Below are 17,589 nucleotides of genomic sequence, written 5' to 3' on the forward strand. Positions count from 1 at the left end.
CGGAAGGCAGTCGCTTAACCAATTGAGCCACCCAGGCGCCCCAATAAATAAAATCTTTAAAGAAAAATAATATTTTGAAAAGCACTTCACGGGACACAATAAGGATAAAGATATGTACACTCTCTACATACTGACCGGGAACAATCTCCAAGATATATTAAATGGGATAAAGGTGTAGAACAGCATATATGATGTGCTACATTTATTTATGTTATTTTAAAGAAAGAGAAAGACAGAGGGATTAAATATACATATTTGACTATCTAGAAGGATAAACAAGAACGGTTTACATATTGATTGCCTGTGTAGCCAAGGAATTCAGTAAGGGAACTTTTTACTATATACCCTTTTGTACTTTTTATTTTAACCATGTGAATGTATTACCTGTCTTAGAAAAGGAGGAGGAAGGGAAGGAGGAGGAGGAGGAGAAGAGGGAGAAGAAAACCATTTATTAGTGTGAATCTCCAAGCAAGGTAAGCTGACCATTGGGAGGTTGAGATGGTTCTCCCAGTGCACTGAGATCTAATCCTAAAAATACAAATTCTTTCTCCCACAGAACATTTACCTTTACATATGACTAAACATGAATTATTAAGTTAGTCATGAAAGGCCAACAAAATGGGGCGCCTGGGTGGCTCAGTCGTTAAGCATCTGCCTTCGGCTCAGGTCATGATCCCAGGGTCCTGAGATCGAGCTCTGCATCGGGCTCCCTGCTCCGCAGGAAGCCTGCTTCTCCCTCTCCCACTCCCCCTGCTTGTGTTCCCTCTCTCACTGTGTCTTTCTCTGTCAAATGAATAAATAAAATTAAAAAAAAAAAAAGCCAACAAAATATTCATCAGCTAAAATTAGCATGTTAATAAAATTTTCTGAGGACCCTGATACAGACTCTATTGAGGAAGCGGGGCTGCCACGCAATGCTTAGCAACGCTGCAGAATTTCTGCTCCCATGCACACAGGCTGAAAGCAGGAATTTCCTCATCTGGGGAATTCATTCACCCACTAGAGTTACCAAGTGCTTACTATGTGTCAGATACTGTGCTAAGCATATAGCATAAAGCATTTCACAAAAGGACTAAAATCACTGCCCTATGGACTTACATTCTGCTGGCAAGGAAGATATAGACAATAAAAAAGATAAAGATGTTAAATATATACTATACTCCATGAGTCCTACAATGAACGTTTTTTTCACATTTTATGAGATCTGAAATTGGGATGCATCTTTTGGTAGATGCATCTGACAATTGGGAGGGCTTAATTTTTTTCTTTCTCAGAGGGACACTTAATGGTGTCTTAGGTCTGATGAAATATAGGAAAATAATACATATGGGAAAATATTTGGGAAATATTTCCCAAATAATACATATGGGAAAATACCGTATCACACTGACAAGTGCTACAGAGGAAAATAAGCAGAGCAGAGGGAGAAGAAGGAGTATGGGGAAACTGCAACTTACAACAGTCAGGAGAGACCTAGGTAACATCTGAGCAGACTTAATTAAACCGGTGAAGGAGCCAGCCATTCCTCTATATGATGGAATAGCAGCATCCCCAATACAGGAAAAGAACAAGGGGAGAGGGGAGAGTAAGTTTCAGAAACACAAGTTGCTAGTGCAGCTAGAGTGGAGGGAATGTAGCAGATGAATTCAGGGGGATAACAGAGGGGCCAGATTATATAGAGACTCACAGGCCATATTTCTACTTAGTGCATGATCATTGCCTTGAGGGTACAAGAGGCTGGGTAGTATAGTACCTACGAACACAGGCTTTGGAGCCAGATCTCGGATTTATGTCTTACCTCTGCCACTTCCTAGCTGTATGACAGCAGGCAAATTATTCTCTGCTTGTTTCACCATCTGTAAAATGGAGCAACTCTCACTACCCACCTCCTAAAGTTGTTGTGAGGATTAAGTATTTTATGTAAAACATTTTGGATAGACAGAGCCTGGTAAATAAGGCACACCACCTACGTGTTTAACATTGTTATTATTGATTATGAATTTCAATAGCTGCCTCATCATTAGTAATTTTTCTGTATGTTGTTTGGTTAATGGACAGTAATGCATAATAGTATCAACAATGTTTTTGGGGGCACCTGGTTGGCTCAGTTGGTAGAGTATGCGACTCTTGATCTCTGGGTCACGAGTTCAAGCCTCATGTTGTGCGAGAGTTGACTTAAAAACAAAAAACAAAACAATGTTTTTGGACACTGACTTTGCAGTAATTAGTCTCTAAAGACCTGTGTCTGGTGTATTTCAAATACAAATTATCATCTCATCTTTCTAAGCAGGTATAGACAATACTCAACCACACCACCATCCCTCCAACCAAAAAACAATCTTGTGTAATTATATTTCATTGCTTTGTTGAGTTTGCCATGAGAAAGTAAGGATGGGGAAAGTGGGCCACTGAAGAGACACTGAAGTAGGGGATTGTAAAGAAGCAATTTAAAAAATGAATTTCAAACCAGTTAATTTTGTTAGTTGCTTTGTTATCAGGTTTGGTTTAAAGAAAAACCACTTTTATTCACCCAAGTTAAAATTTTTGATTATGTGTATTTTAATGATTTGTGGCATTCTTATCTGGAACGTTTAGATTTATGGAACTCCGAAGTATAAATGGCGTAAGTTAGGTAGTCACAACTTTTTCATGTTTTCTCTTCCTTTATTTAAGAAACTTGAACATCTATCATACTAAAGGAATTATACTAAATGATTAACGGGTACAAACAGGAAAAAGACAAGATCCTTGACTTTTCTCTATAAAATCAGTGGAAGTACATTTATATGTAACTCCCTTTCTCTTAAATAAGGAGTCCATTTCATGGCTATTCCACAGTCATGATGCCTCTGCTCCCCTTTCAGACCCCAAATGAGGGACAAATTAGCTACTGTATCCTCTCTACTTCCTCTTTTTTTTTTTTTAAAGATTTTATTTATTTATTTGATAGAGAGAGACACAGCGAGAGAGGGAACACAAGCAGGGGGAGTGGGAGAGGGAGAAGCAGGCCTCCCGCCGAGCAGGGAGCCCGATGTGGGGCTCGATCCCAGGACCCCGAGATCATGACCTGAGCCGAAGGCAGACGCTTAACGACTGAGCCACCCAGGCGCCCCGCTCTCTACTTCCTCTTGAGACTGGAAGTAGTGAGCAGCTCCACCCCTTGCCAGACACCAAGACAGAGGCAAGACTCTGAGGTCAGGGGCAGAATGAGGGCTCAACCGTCACCTCTTCTGGACGCAACTGTCCATCCCTCCTGCCCACAGTCCTTCCCGCCCAGGGGATGCTGTCAGGGAAGAAAACAGGTCAACTGGAGGGAAAACTCACAGTATGCTGTTACTGACCTACAATAGTCACCAGTTTAAAATGAAGCAGGGCACTTTGACAAGGTCGGTGCCTTAAAAGAATTTAGCTAAAATGTCAAAGCACTGTTTTTTTATTATGAAAGAATATATGCAGTAGATATCCATGAGCTCCACTCCAGATTATGGGGTAGAGTGAGGCACAGGAAGGTGAGGAGAGGCTCAGGAAGGGGTGGGGCTTAGAGACTGAGTGAGGTTCTCGGCACACAATTACTTGGGAATAGCAATGCTGAGCATTTATTGGTCACTTTTTTAGGCTGCAATAAAATGCCCCCACGGAAAATGTCTGAAGCAAATGTCAAGCGTCCAGTTTTAAAGCAGAAGACAACGCTTAGTGCAGTATGATCCCAACCATTCTGCAAGTCACCCAAGCTTAAAACCTTGGCAGCAGGATGGGGCGCCTGGGTGGCTCAGATGGTTAAGCGTCTGCCTTCAGCTCAGGTCATGATCCCAGGGTTCTGGGATCGAGCCCTGCATCGGGCTCCCTGCTCTGCGGGGAGCCTCCCTCTCCCTCTGCCTCTGCCTCTCTCTCTCTGACTCTCATGAATAAATAAATAAATAATTAAAAAAAAAAACAAAAACAAAACCTTGGCAGTAGGAAAGCAACCTGCACCATAGCCTCTGTGATATCTGTTATCTACAATTCCACCTCACAGATGAAAAAAAGGACCCTCCTCCTCGGCATAATATTCATATATCCATAATGTCTTCTTCATTTATCCATCAACATCACCTTTTATGACAGTGCCAAACATACAGAGATACAAAAATGAAAAACATAGTCCTGCCCTTAACAGTTTGGCTTCACAAGCATTTATTGAGTGCTTTCCACATATTAACTGCAAAGGGCTATCACAGACATATGTATCTGAATTTCAGGGAAAGTTTTTCAGATGACGCCAGAGTTAAGTCTTAAGGAACCAGTAGGAGTTTCCTTGATGAGGAAGTGGGAGGGGAAGGGCATATACAGGCATAATTGCAGAGTATGTGGGGGAGGCGGGAGCTGGAAAGATAGGAGCCAGAACATAACAGGCCTGTATGCCAAGCTACAGAGACTGGATTTTATTATGGAGCAGGTGGACAACCACCGGAGGATTTTAAGAAAAGTACCAACATGGACAGATGTTTTGTTGTTGTTAGGCTCATCCAAGGGTGACTGGACTGGAGACTGGACTGGACAGAAGCCAGGGCTTGAATGCAGACAAACTAGTTAGGAAGCTACTGCTATAATCGTGGTGAAAAATGATGAGAACATAAACTATGTCAGAGGCAGAGAGGATGAAGAGCATGGGACCTGTTTGAGAAATATTCTATAAATAGAAATGAAAGGACTTGAATACTGGACATGTGGGGGTGAAATCCAGAACATAAGATTCCTCCCAGTGTCCTCCTTCTAGCTTAGGCAATTATTTGGCTAGTGGTACTGTTGAGGGTGGCAAGACACAAAGAAGCATATTGATTTTTTTTTTTCCTTTAATGGAGGCTGGGGAAGATGATGAGGTCAATTTTAAATGTTGAATTTGAAACCTGTAGGGGATCCAAGCGGAGAGGTGTATGAATTAGTAAGCTAACTCGACTCTGTGCTTTTTAAGCTCAAGAAATTTACAAGAATACTCCAGGAGCATGTGTACCTACCTGGGCAATCTCATTTCGAAAGGGACAGGGCATTCCATTTTGGAAAAAAATGACATTTTTCATGTTTAAAAAAAAAACACTGAAAATGCAGGGGTTGAAAGTTAATAACAAAATATTATGCTACTAGCTGCCAAACTGACACTACAGATCAATGTATTTTCTCTAACAAACTAAATGCAGGCAGGGTTCGATCGGTTTCCACCTCACACCACTTGAAAAGAGCGGCGTACCTGGTGTTAGGATCTAGGAATTCCTTTTATAACAGGTTTGAAGAGCAAGAACTGAGAAATGCGCCCTCCGGTGGCAGTGGAATGAGGGGGCTCTAGCACCCTTTTTACCACCAAACAAAGCCCTGTAAAGAAATGCAATTTACTAGGATCAGGAGGCCATAAGGCTCATTCTGCCAAACCGCAAAACAAAACGAACCCTCCCAGGGGCCGGGACCCCTTACCTGTCACGTCGGCCGAAGTAAAATTTCACTTTCGACTCAACAAAATACGACCCCAGATTCGATAGCTTGCAGTAAGTCCCTTTCGGCGACAATTAAACACCCCGCAAGCCAAAACACGTACACTACCGGGATTCTCTCCAGCCGGCAGGGCCGGGCTTCGACCACGTGGGTGGTTGGGGCCAGCAGTAGCTACCCGCGAAGGGCGGGAGTAGGAGGCGTGTCTCTGCCGAGGGAGGCGGGACCTGCGCAGTGGGCGGGGCTTGGGCGGATACGGGCTACCGGCCTCCTCTCGCCTACTTTTCCCCTTTGCCTTCGCCCTTCGAGCCGCCACGTAATGCCACGTCCCCGCGCATGCGCATCTTGACTAGTGGTGGCGGCTGTTTCCGGGCTTAGGGGGCTGGAGCGGCCGGCCGCGGAGTAGGAGGCGTTGGTGGTAGCGGCCGGGGAGTGCGGAGTGCGGGCTTGGGGGCCAGGCCCTGCTGAGGGCAGGGAAAGTTACCTTTTCTTTCCCGAAGGGGCCGGTAGAGCCGGTGGCTGAGCGACAAGATGAATTTCCTCCGCGGGGTAATGGGGGGTCAGAGTGCCGGACCCCAGCACACAGAAATCGAGACGGTGAGAGGAGCGCGATGGGTCCGGGACTTGGGAAGGGTTCGGGCAGGAACGGGACGAAGGATTCGGGGGCCTGGAGGTGACTTCCCGCGCCCCGCCGTGGGCTGGGGGTCCACATGCCACCTCTGCCTTTGCCTCCCTTTCTCTGCTGAAACCCCCGAGTTATTCCCTTACGCCCCCAGCGCAGCCCCCACCGCGGCGTTTCGGCCAGGCTGACAGAAGCCGCGCCGCAAAGCTCCACAGGCCCGGCGTGGAGGGTGGTCCTCGGGTGGTGCCGCCCGGGAAGGGCTCGATCCTGGGCTCAGGTGGCTCGACCTGTCTCCTATACTCCTCGGGGCCGCGGGCCCTTGCCTCCTTTCGCCTGTCTCCACTGGCCGAGAGGAACCTGAAGTCCTGCTCCCTCCGTCGCAGCCAGGAATGGCACATGGGGGAAGACTGCAAGGTTTAAAACCCAGCTGTTGACTCGAGCATGTGGCTAAGAATAAAACGATAGTTTGGGGTCACAAAGCCACCTGCTCCTGTCCCTTCAACTGGAGGAAGGTCGTTCTGCCAGGTGTTAATAGTTCAGACCTCGTTTTTCGGGCTCCTCCAACTCTATGCCATTTGGGAAATATTCGCTTGGACTTACAGGGGTATTTCGCGCTCAAACCGCTTTGGGACACATCCCTGGCTTTCCCTTACACTCACTCCATTCAGAAGTCTGAACCCTTGGTAACACGATTTGCAGCGTCACTTTAAAAACTTGTTAACCACTGAAAACAGTATTTGGTAGTTGGTTCAACGTTAGGTTTAGGATAAACTTCCTTTGCAGTTTGGTTAGTTTCTATTAGAAATGAGTGTGTGTGACATTTTAAAAATAAACTATTTGAGAATAATTTTAGATCTACAGAAAAGTGAGAAAGTATGACATTTTAAAGGTAAACTTTGGGTAGTATTCATAGACATAATTGGGATGTCTGTGAACATAGGTCCTATGTTCTGTGTTATCAGGATCTTGAAGGATAATAATAGCTTTCATTTGTCAAGTTCTTACCGTGAGGTAGGTACTATGCTGAGCTCTTTATATTCTCCATTAATCTAACCACTCTGCAAGATGGATGATAGTACCTTCACTTGACAAATAAAGAAACGAGGTTTAGAGAGGTGAAGTAACTTGACCAGGGCCACACTGTTAGTAGTAGTAGAGCCAGGATTCAACCATGGTTTGCCTTACTTCTCAGCCTAGGTTTTCTTGCTGATGCTCATATTTTAATATTTGGGAATTTTGGAAATGTATCTAATATTAAAATTAATCTCTCACATCTGGATTAGAACAGTTTAAAGCAGAAGTTGAAAGCTGGTGAATCTCTTTTCCTTCATTTGAAAATCAGGAGATTTCATGTGTGCACACGTGCACACATGCGCACGTGCACACACACACACACACACTGATATTTGACTTCTTTTGTCTGCTCCCACATGGCTACAAGGCACCCAAAGTGCCCTATTATAAGACAATGCTCTCTACAGATTACCAGAGTCACAGCCTACTTCTTCAGCTTGTGTTCATTTATTTTATTTCTGATATTTTTTGAGGCAGCAAGTATGGTTTATTAGAAAGTGCTTCGGATTTAGACCTTGATTTGAATCCTTGTCTTTCACCTCTAATTTGACTGGACCAGGCAAGAGATGGATAACACCCTGTGAGTAAAGTAAGGAAACCGCCTGCTTTTATGGGTGTAAATGAGGATTAAGTGAAATAAAAAATAGAGCCTGGCAGGGCGCCTGGGTGGGCTCAGTCGGTTAAGCATCTGCCTTTGGCTCAGGTCATGATCCCAGAGTCCTGGGATCGAGCGCCGTTAGGGGCTCCCTGCTCAGAGGGGGAGTCTGCTTCTTCCTCTCCCATGCTTGTGCTCTCTAGCTCTGTCTCTCTCAAAGAAATAAGTAAAATCTTAAGAAAAAAAAAAGTAAATAGAGCCTGGCACTTAGCATGTGCTCAATAAAGGGTAGTTTTTATTACATGTTTTTTTTGTTTTTTTTTTTAAAGATTTTATTTGTTTATTTGACAGAGAGACACAGCAAGAGAGGGAACACAAGCAGGGGGAGTGGGAGAGGGAGAAGCAGGCCTCCTGCGGAGCAGGGAGCCCAATGTGGGGCTCGATCCCAGGACCCTGAGATCATGACCTGAGCTGAAGGCAGACGCTTAACGACTGAGCCACCCAGGCGCCCCTTTATTACATGTTTTTAGAGGAAGACTATTCTTTTTTTTTAAACAGTTGGCCTTGTCACAATGACTTCTGTAGAAAAGATGGTGTACAGTTGAGTATAGGATTTTAAAGTTAGAAGGTCCTTTGCAGATCATCCAGATTGAACCCCCTCATTTTACAAGTTAGGCACAGATCACTAAAGCAACTTGCACAGTATTACAGAGCTGAGACTAGAACACTGATCTTGCCATAGTGAATGGAACAACATAATTTTTACACCGTGATTTCAAAATGAAGCTTGAGTATCACTTGTGTATGTTGTTTATGTAAACTGAAAGGAAAGTGAGGGTCCTTGTTCTTGCCTAACTTTGAGCATGTATACTCAAAATTGGAAAAGTAATTTGTCTTATGGAGAGAATTAAAAGTTTACTCCCAAGTTACAGTGTGAATTAAGTTTGTTTCACCATCTCATTCCACTAGGAAATATAATGGGTAAAAAGGCTTATGGGTCACTAATTTGTAAGTATATTTGTAGAGCATCAGTAGAATGAGTGGTACAGTTTTAGATGTTTTAATTGGTGATTTGATCTGGTCAGGGTATTCAAGTTGCCAGAATTGGGAACCTCCAACTTACACATTATTGTTTAATATTTTGTAATTTTTTCCATTTCTGTAAAATTATTTTCATTGTGGTTTTCCATCTTTTGTGCTTTTCTCCAGCAGAAAGCCTCTTTGTCTAAGGTCTACCCGTCCTTCATTTTTTTATATCTTGTTTATTATTTTTTTTGTTAAAGATTTTTAAAAAAATTTTAAGTAATATATACACCCAGTGTGGGGCTCAAACTTACAACCCTGAGATGAAGAGTTGCATGCTGTAGCGACTGAGCCAGTCAGACACCCCTAAAGTCTAGCTGTCCTTTAAATTTTTTTTTTTTTAAGAGAGAGAGAGTGCAATTCTGTGCCAGGTGGTGGGGATAGGAGGTGGGCAGGGGCAGAGGGAGAGAGAGGGAGCGAATCCTAAGCAGGCTCCACGACTGGCGCAGAGCCTGACCTGACGTTGCCTCCATCTCAGGACCCTGAGGTCATGACCTGAACCAAAATCAAGAGTCGGATGCTTATCCAACTGAGCCACTCAGGTGCTTTAAATCCACCCTTATTTTCCCTCCCACCAAACTGCAGATAATCTCTTTCCCCTCTGAGCAGTCTTCACATTTTAACTACATTGCATTTCTTAAGCTTTCTACTATTTGTATGTTTCATCTTTTCTAGACTCTTAAATGTCTTTAGGGAAGAGTTCATAAGTATTTTAATCTTTGTTTTTCCATAGTAGTAGATATTCAGTAAGTATTCGTTGAATGAATTATAGGGGTGTCTGGGTGGCACAGTCAGTTAGTCCGCCTCTTGATTTCAGCTCAGATCATGATCTCAGGGTCATGAGATGGAGCCCTGTGTTGGGCTCCGAGCTCAGTGAGGAGTCGGCTTGAGATTCTCTCCCTCTGCCCCTCCCCCTGCTTGTACTTGCTCACTCTCTGTCTCTGTCTCTGTCTCTAAAATAAATAAATCTTCAATAAATGAATGAATGAATTACAGTGGTATATGAAAGAAATCCCACATCTATGATCATAACAGCTTACAAATTACTAGGTGCTAAAACAATACCTTTTAAAGACTGTAGGAATCAAAGTTCTAGAATGATTGATGTCCATTTTGTCAAACTTTTTATTTAAGGGATTTTTCAAATTTACTGTGCTTTTACTGCTTTCTTTTTCTTTTTTTTTGGTGGGTAGCAAAGCAGTTTATTGAGTAATATTGAGTGATAATACGAAGCTCCCCAAGAGGGAGGGGACCCGAGAGGGTTGCCCCGTTTTCCTGTTTTCACTTAGTGAACTTAAGTATCTTCTAAATGTGTTAGAGTTACCTTACTGATTTTTTTTAAAGATTTCATTTTTAAGTAATCTTTACACCCAACGTGGGGCTCAAGTTTACAATCCCGAGATCAAGAATTGCATGCTTTACTGACTGAGCCAGGCAGGTGCCCCTATTATTGATTTTATAGTACCTAACTTATAAGAGTAGCTTTGGATTGGTATTAAGATGTTCTCTAGAGACAAAGTAGTAAATACTTGTATTTGTATCATATGATAAGTAATTCTATAAAATTTTAAATATTTTAAGTCTAGAATTTCATCCTCATTAAACTTTGCATATTTTAGAGTCAAATACCCGTTTTAAAAAAGTTTTATTTGTTTAAGTAATGTCTACACCCATTGCGGGGCTTGAACTCATGACCCTGAGATTAAGAGTTCGCATGCTTTTCCAACTGAGCCAGCCAGGTGCCCCTTAGAGTCAAATACTTTTAAATTTGATTTCTCTTTTTCGCCTTAGAGAAAGGCACTGATTTCTGGTGATTGAAGCCTCCTTAGGCTGGACATACTTTGCTGGGTGCAAATAAACACTAATTATACTAAAACTCCTACTTATTTTTTTGTATGCATACATAGTTAATTTTCTGTCTACCTTTCAACTAATAACCTTTTTTTTAGATTTTATTTATTTGACAGAGAGAGTACAAGCAGGCAGAGTGGCAGGCAGAGGGAGAGGGAGAAGCAGACTCCCCGCTGAGCAGAGAGCCCAACATGGGGCTCGATCCCAGGACCCCGGGATCATGCTGAGCCGAAGGCAGTCGCTTAACTGACTGAGCCACCCAGGTGCCCCAACACATGGGATTTTCAAGAAACTAGCTTTTTATTTTTTTTTTAAAGATTTTATTTATTTATTTGACAGAGACACAGCGAGAGAGGGAACACAAGCAGGGGGAGTGGGAGAGGGAGAAGCAGGCTTCCCGCGGAGCAGGGAGCTGATGCGGGGCTCAATCCCAGGACCCCGGGATCATGACCTGAGCCGAAGGCAGACACTTAATGACTGAGCCACCCAGGCGCCCCAAGAAACTAGCTTTTTAAAAAACATTATTGGGGTGCCTGGGTGGCTCAGTCATTAAGCCGCTGCCTTTAGCTCAGGTCATGATCTCGGGGTCCTGGGATGGAGCCCCACATTGGGTTCCCTGCTCAGTGGGGAGTCTGCTTCTCCCTCTGCTGCTCACCCCGCTTTCTCACTCTCTTTCACTCTCTCTCAAATAAATAAATAAAATCTTAAAAAAAACAAATCCCAAGTGTTAACATTTGATGATAAATCATGGGGTGGGGGGGGTTTCTTTTCTCAAGTTGTATTCCAAGGCATAAAAGTTGCTTAAGTCCTGAAAAAGTGTGTGGAATTACCGTACTGAGAAGTTGTCTCTATTTTTTTTTTCTTTTTTTTTTTTTTCTTTTTAAAGTAAGCTCCAGGCCCTTTGTGGGGCTTGAACTCATGACCCCAAGATCAGGAGTCACATGCTGTACTGACTGAACCAGCCAGGTGGCCCAAAGTCATCTCTTTTTAAATCAAACTTTGATCAGCTGGCTTAAAAAGCAGAAGAGCTAACAATATAGAGACAGCTATACTTTCTTATGATAAAAATTATTATTAAGGAATGTGTGCTTAAATTTCGAAATGGTTTTGGTTTGGTCAAGCATATTTTATACCACGTTACTATAAATGTATAGTCCGAAACTCTTATTTGGGTTCGAGTTTCATATTCTACATTAATAACCGGGTCATTGTCATCACTGCAATGTGTTTTCTCTCTTGGCTCTCTTGCAATAACAGTGTCAGAGAAACCATAATAATGATTTGTGTTTTGATCACTTCTGTATCCAACCAAAGATGTCTCATATTCTTTTCATGTAGTGTCTATTGAAAACTACATGGCTTTTTGAAGGGTTAATATATAGATTATTAAGGGCAATTTTAAAAAACTAGAATCATTTAAATATTAGACATGCTACCAGTACCAATGTATGTTCCAAAAAAAGTGAATGGATGTACCTAAATTTGTTACCAATGAAGTGTGCTGGGTAATGATCAAAAACAAAACAAAAAACCTAACATTTATACAAGGTTTATTTATTTATTTATTTATTTAAGTTGTTTGTGTTTTTTTATAGATTTTTATTTTTTTTATTTATTTTTTGACAGAGAGAGAGAGACAGCGAGAGAGGGAACACAAGCAGGGGGAGTGGGAGAGGGAGAAGCAGGCTCCCCGCTGAGCAAGGAGCCCGATGTAGGGCTCGATCCCAGGACTCCGGGATCGTGACCTGAGCTGAAGGCAGACGCTAAAGGGCTGAGCCACCCAGGCGCCCCTATACAAGGTTTATTAAGCAGTTTACAAATATTTTCAAGATGGAGATATAAAGCAAGTTGTGTTTGCCAATTTTATTTGACCAGATCCCTTTTTTCCTCAGGAAACCTTGTGGATCTGAGTGTTCTGAAGAATATACTTTAGGAAAAATTGTCCTAGAGAATATATTTTTTATTTATTTATTTTTTAAAGATTTTATTTATTTATTTGACAGAGAGAGAAACAACGAGAGAGAGAGAACACAAGCAGGGGGAGTGGGAGAGGGAGAAGCAGGCTTCCCGCCTAGCAGGGAGCCCTATGCCAGGCTGGATCCCAGGACCCTGAGATCATGACCTGAGCCAAAGGCAGACCCTTAAACTGAGCTACCCAGGCGCCCCGAGAATATATTTTTTAAAGGAATGCTACATTTAACAAGTCTTTCATTAGCATCTGTTTTATGTAGTTTTTGAGGTGTTACCCATTTAAATACCTAAAAGATAAAGCACCAGATACCTAGTGCTTTATGGTTTGATAATTAATTATAATCTTGAATCTGATTATCTTTTAGGAGAGAATAAAATAATTTCTTATGTAAATTTGCTGATAGGAAGTACCATTTTTCTTTCTTTACTCATTTACCTTCTGTTGTTTATACTGCATCATTTTTTTTGTCTGTTGTGGAAATCCTAGAAAAGGCCTGCTTATATTTTTATACCTCAGGCAGAAATGCTATAAACATTTTTGTACCAAAAGTTACCTTTAACTTGAAATCTTTTGTGGTGTTAAGACTTTGAGATGCTAGCATTTGTGTTAGGTTAGTTGGTAGACAAGTTTCATAATGATGCCTTGCTTGGAAAGAATGTATTTTCGGAAAGCATTGTTCATTTCTTAGAGAAAGCATGGAGAATAAATGAAGCAGCATATTACCTTGGCTGACTTATTGTTAACTGTAATGGAAATAGAGTGTGTTAGAGTCATTGGATTTATTTTGTGAAGAGACTGGTGTTTGACTTTGTAATGTTCTCACATTTTTTTTAGATCTTAATAATTTAGGTCATCTAAAGATAAGACTGATAAGACTTTTGCTTGTTTTATAAAACCTTCTGAATTGTAGAGTTCAATTTAAAATAAATTTCTGGTTCTTGTGTTCTAGAACACTAATTTTTTTTGTTCCATTAAAACAATGTAAATGAATTCGTTATTGGTTAACATGAATTATTTTTTTTTTTAAGATTTTATTTATTTAGTTGACAGAGAGAGAGAGGGAAGAGTGAACGCAGGCAGAGGAAGAGGGAGAAGCAGACTCCCCGCTGAGCAGGGAGCCCGACATGGGGCTCGATCCCAGGACCCTGGGATCATAACCTGAGCCAAAGGCCAACGCTCAACCGACTGAACCACCCTGGCGCCCTTATTTAAGTTCTACAGTAAATAGTCGTGGTTGGGGAAGTTCTCTCCAGGGAAGCTGTAACTATGTTTTAAGTTTCATGAAGGCAGTTGTATGATCAAATATGTTGGTATTAGATGCTTGATAAACATTTATTGAATAAATATGATGGAATAACTGAGTTAGATTTTTTTAACTGGCATTCCTGTTCTTTATTTTTTGCATGTCAGTTAAGTAGTTAACTGAATACTTTAAAAAAATAAGGGTTTCTGTTAGGAATTCTGAGGAAATACGGCAAACTACATTATGTCAGTGTCTTTAAATTGTAACCGTACCTTCAGCATGCTAGTTCTATGCCACCTTCCTCTTTTCCCTTTTTACTTTTCAGTGGTTTTTCATTTTCACATTCCTCATCTCACTTTTTTCTTTCCTAGTCATTCCTGTTCCCACTGCTGCTTTTTTGGTCCCTTTGTGTATATCTGAATAAAAATAAATGGAACTATTGGTTAGCAAATAACAAACAGATACTAAATTCCAGTTATTAGGCTGTCATTCTGATTATGCTCAATTTACCAATTGTTAGTGGATTATTTGTCCTTTTCAAATTTTTCTTGGTAAAATTGTGAATGTCACATGACGATTACTAAAAACAATGAATAGTTCTGATACGTAATCATCTCCATGAATTGCATTATGTTATACATACTATTTTACTAATTAGCTTTTTAATTTTTTTATGACACAAAATGGCAAACAGTACTAGTAAACTTTAAGACCCCTTTGACTACCATCTTTAATTTCAGTTCTCTTTGCAGAAATAACCATGAGGCTTTTTTTTTTTAAGATTTATTTATTTAATTGAGAGAGAGAGAGAGAGCAGGTGTGCAAGCAGGAGATAGGGGGAGGGAGAGGGAATCCCAAGTTGACTCCATACTGAGCGCAGAGCCCTTCATGGGGCTTAGTCCCACAACCCTGAGTCACGACCTGAGCCGAAACCAAGAGTCTGAACACTTAACCAACTGCACCACCTAGGTGCCCCCAGAAATAACCCTGATTCTTTTTTCTTTTTTTTTTTTTAAAGATTTTATTCATCCATTTGAGAGCAAGAGAGGGAACACAGGCAGGGGGAGTGGGAGAGGGAGAAGCAGGCTTCCTGCTGAGCAGGGAGCCAGAAGTGGGGCTCGATCCCAGGACCCTGGGATCATGACCTGAGCCGAAGGCAGACGCTCAACGACTGAGCCATCCAGGCACCCCATAACCATGATTCTTAATGTGGTATAAATCCTTCCAGAGTTTTATGACTAATTATGCATTTGTACAATATAGAATTATGTATTTGTGTGAACATATTTATCTTTTTTTCATAAACGATATACTGTTTATAGTGTTTTGCAGCTTACCTTTTTCATTGATATGTCCTGGAGATCTTTGCATATTAAAACATAGAGCCACTTTATTAGAATTATTTAAAATATCAGATTTTCAGTTACTTTGTTAACCACACTATACTCAGATTATAAAAGCATCTTTTTTTTTTTTTTAAAGATGTTATTTATTTGACACAGAGAGACACAACGAGAGCGGGAACACAAGCAGGGGGAGTGGGAGAGGGAGAAGCAGGCTTCCCGCAGAGCAGGGAGCCCGATGCGGGGCTCGATCCCAGGACCCTGGGATCATGACCTGAGCCGAAGGCAGACGCTTAACAACTGAGCCACCCAGGCGCCCCTAAAAACATCTTGATAACAGGATACATGTCCAATGCATCATTGTATTTATCTCTCAGAACACCTAATACTTTGCATGATACAAACTAATTGAAGAACTACTGTCTTTGAGTTTTTCCTTATTACCCCTTTCTGATCCTTCTAAATTAAACTTAACTCTGAGTCAAATTTTATTCAAATATGTTTTTTCTTTTTAGAACTGTTTTTGTTAATAAATAGTATTCTGTTGTTTAATGCAAGAGTCCACAAACTCAAATCCCAACAGTGTCAGTTGTGTAACATCATTGTTCAATCTAGTAGGTCAGGTTAGAAGAGAGCAGAGCTCTGGATGAAACTGGAGCCTGCACATCCTGGTTTGACAGTGTAGATGGAGCTCAACTCCAGCCAGTTGTTGCCTCCAGAAATGTAGGCTCAGAGAGCCAATTTAATGTAATGGTTAAGCACTCAAACTGCTTGGCTTTGAATTCCATGCAACCACTTACTAGTTTTGTGAACTTGGGCTTACCCACTGTGCCTCTTTTTCCTCACCTCTAAAATGTGGGATAATAATAGTGCCTATTGTATAGGGTTTTGTGTAGATTAAATGAATTTAAAAATATATAGATCTTTAGAAAAGACTGGCACATACTAAGTGGTATATATTGCCATATTTTAACAATTCTGAGATGCACATTAACGTGTAAACAGCTCTGAAGTCAGATTGCATCATGTAATTATAATTGGCAATATATCTTTTTTCTTGGTGTTACATTAAAAACTGGTGGATCTTGGGGCGCCTGGCTGGCTCAGTCAGTAGAGCATACAACTCTCAATGTGGCGTTTGTGAGTTCGAGCCCCACATTGGCCATAGAGATTATTTAAAAAAGACGATGGATCTTATAATTGATGGCTTCTTAAATTGTGTGAAATACAGTATTAGTTGTCATTAGCTATCAGGCTAATTTTCTTCAAGAAAAGGTGGAAATCTGGATTTTTATATGAAATCTTTCAATTTTGAAATGTTGGCTTAAGGGGCACCTGGGTGGCTCAGTTGTTAAGCATCTGCCTTCGGCTCGGGTCGTGATCCCGGGGTCCTGGGATCGAGCCCCACCTCTGGCTCCCTGCTCGGCGGGAAGCCTGCTTCTCCCTCTCCCTCTCCCACTCCCCCTGCTTGTGTTCCCTCTCTCGCTGTGTCTCTCTCTGTCAAATAAATAAAATCTTTAAAAAAAAGAAAAAGAAATGTGGCTTAAAAATTATATCAAACAGTGTCATAGGCCAAATAGATTTTTCAAATAGTATACCAAACAAATACATAATTACTGATCAGGTAAAATTGAGTTTTTTGGGTTTTTTTTAAGATTTTATTTATTTATAGGACAGAGAGAGAGACAGCGAGAGAGGGAACACAAGCAGGGCAAGTAGGAGAGGGAGAAGCAGGCTTCCCACAGAGCAGGGAGCCCGATGTGGGGCTCGATCCCAGGACCCTGGGATCATGACCTGAGCTGAAGGCAGACGCTTAACGACTGAGCCACCCAGGCGCCCCTAAAATTGAGTATTTTTAACTTATTCTAAGTTTTGAGTATTAAGCAGCCTTAGAGTTTATCTAGTTTATTCTTCCATCTTGCAGATGATGATACAGACTTAGCAAGATATTTAAGTTTCAGTCAATCCTTATTATTCATGGATTCCATATCTGTAAATTCACCTATCTGTTAAAATTTATTTGTAACTCCAAAATCAATATAAGTAGCACTTTCAGGTCATTTGTGGACATGTGTAGGGTAGTGAAAGGTTTGAGTCACCTGATGTGTATGTCCCAATTTGAGGTCAAAGAAAGAGATGTTCTACCTTCTTGTTTCAACTCTCATATTAAACCATTGTCCTTTTCACAGTCTATTTAGTGTCGTTTTTGTGCTTTTTGTTTGTGATTTCGCTGTTAAAAATGACCCCTAAGCATAATGTGGAAGTGCTGTCTAGTGTTCCTAAGCATAAGAAGGCTGTGGTGTTTTCACAGAAAGTATGTGTGTTAGATAAGCTTCCTTCAGGCAT

General features: G+C 41.3%; 2 protein-coding genes across 3 annotated transcripts in view; one reads left to right on the forward strand and one right to left on the reverse strand.

The window, feature by feature from the left end:
* The window catches only part of G3BP2 (G3BP stress granule assembly factor 2), a 76,816-nt gene extending 71,231 nt beyond the window's left edge, over window positions 1-5,585 (reverse strand). Inside the window, exon 1 of the mRNA XM_045880996.2 lies at window positions 5,446-5,585. The gene's annotated coding sequence lies outside the window, so the exon portion shown is untranslated. The remainder of the gene's footprint in view (window positions 1-5,445) is intronic.
* A 191-nt stretch (window positions 5,586-5,776) lies between these two features.
* The window catches only part of USO1 (USO1 vesicle transport factor), a 90,514-nt gene continuing 78,701 nt past the window's right edge, over window positions 5,777-17,589 (forward strand). For both annotated transcript variants that reach the window (XM_045880989.3, XM_045880990.3), the window contains exon 1: window positions 5,777-6,057. In XM_045880989.3, coding sequence (XP_045736945.1) covers window positions 5,992-6,057 — 66 coding nt within the window. In that variant the 5' untranslated portion in view covers window positions 5,777-5,991. The remainder of the gene's footprint in view (window positions 6,058-17,589) is intronic.

The sequence above is a fragment of the Mirounga angustirostris genome, unplaced genomic scaffold (genome assembly GCF_029215605.1).
Source record: "Mirounga angustirostris isolate CCGP_5_RB_7025 unplaced genomic scaffold, mMirAng1.0.hap1 SCAF_2, whole genome shotgun sequence".
NCBI classification, from domain to species: Eukaryota; Metazoa; Chordata; class Mammalia; order Carnivora; family Phocidae; genus Mirounga; species Mirounga angustirostris.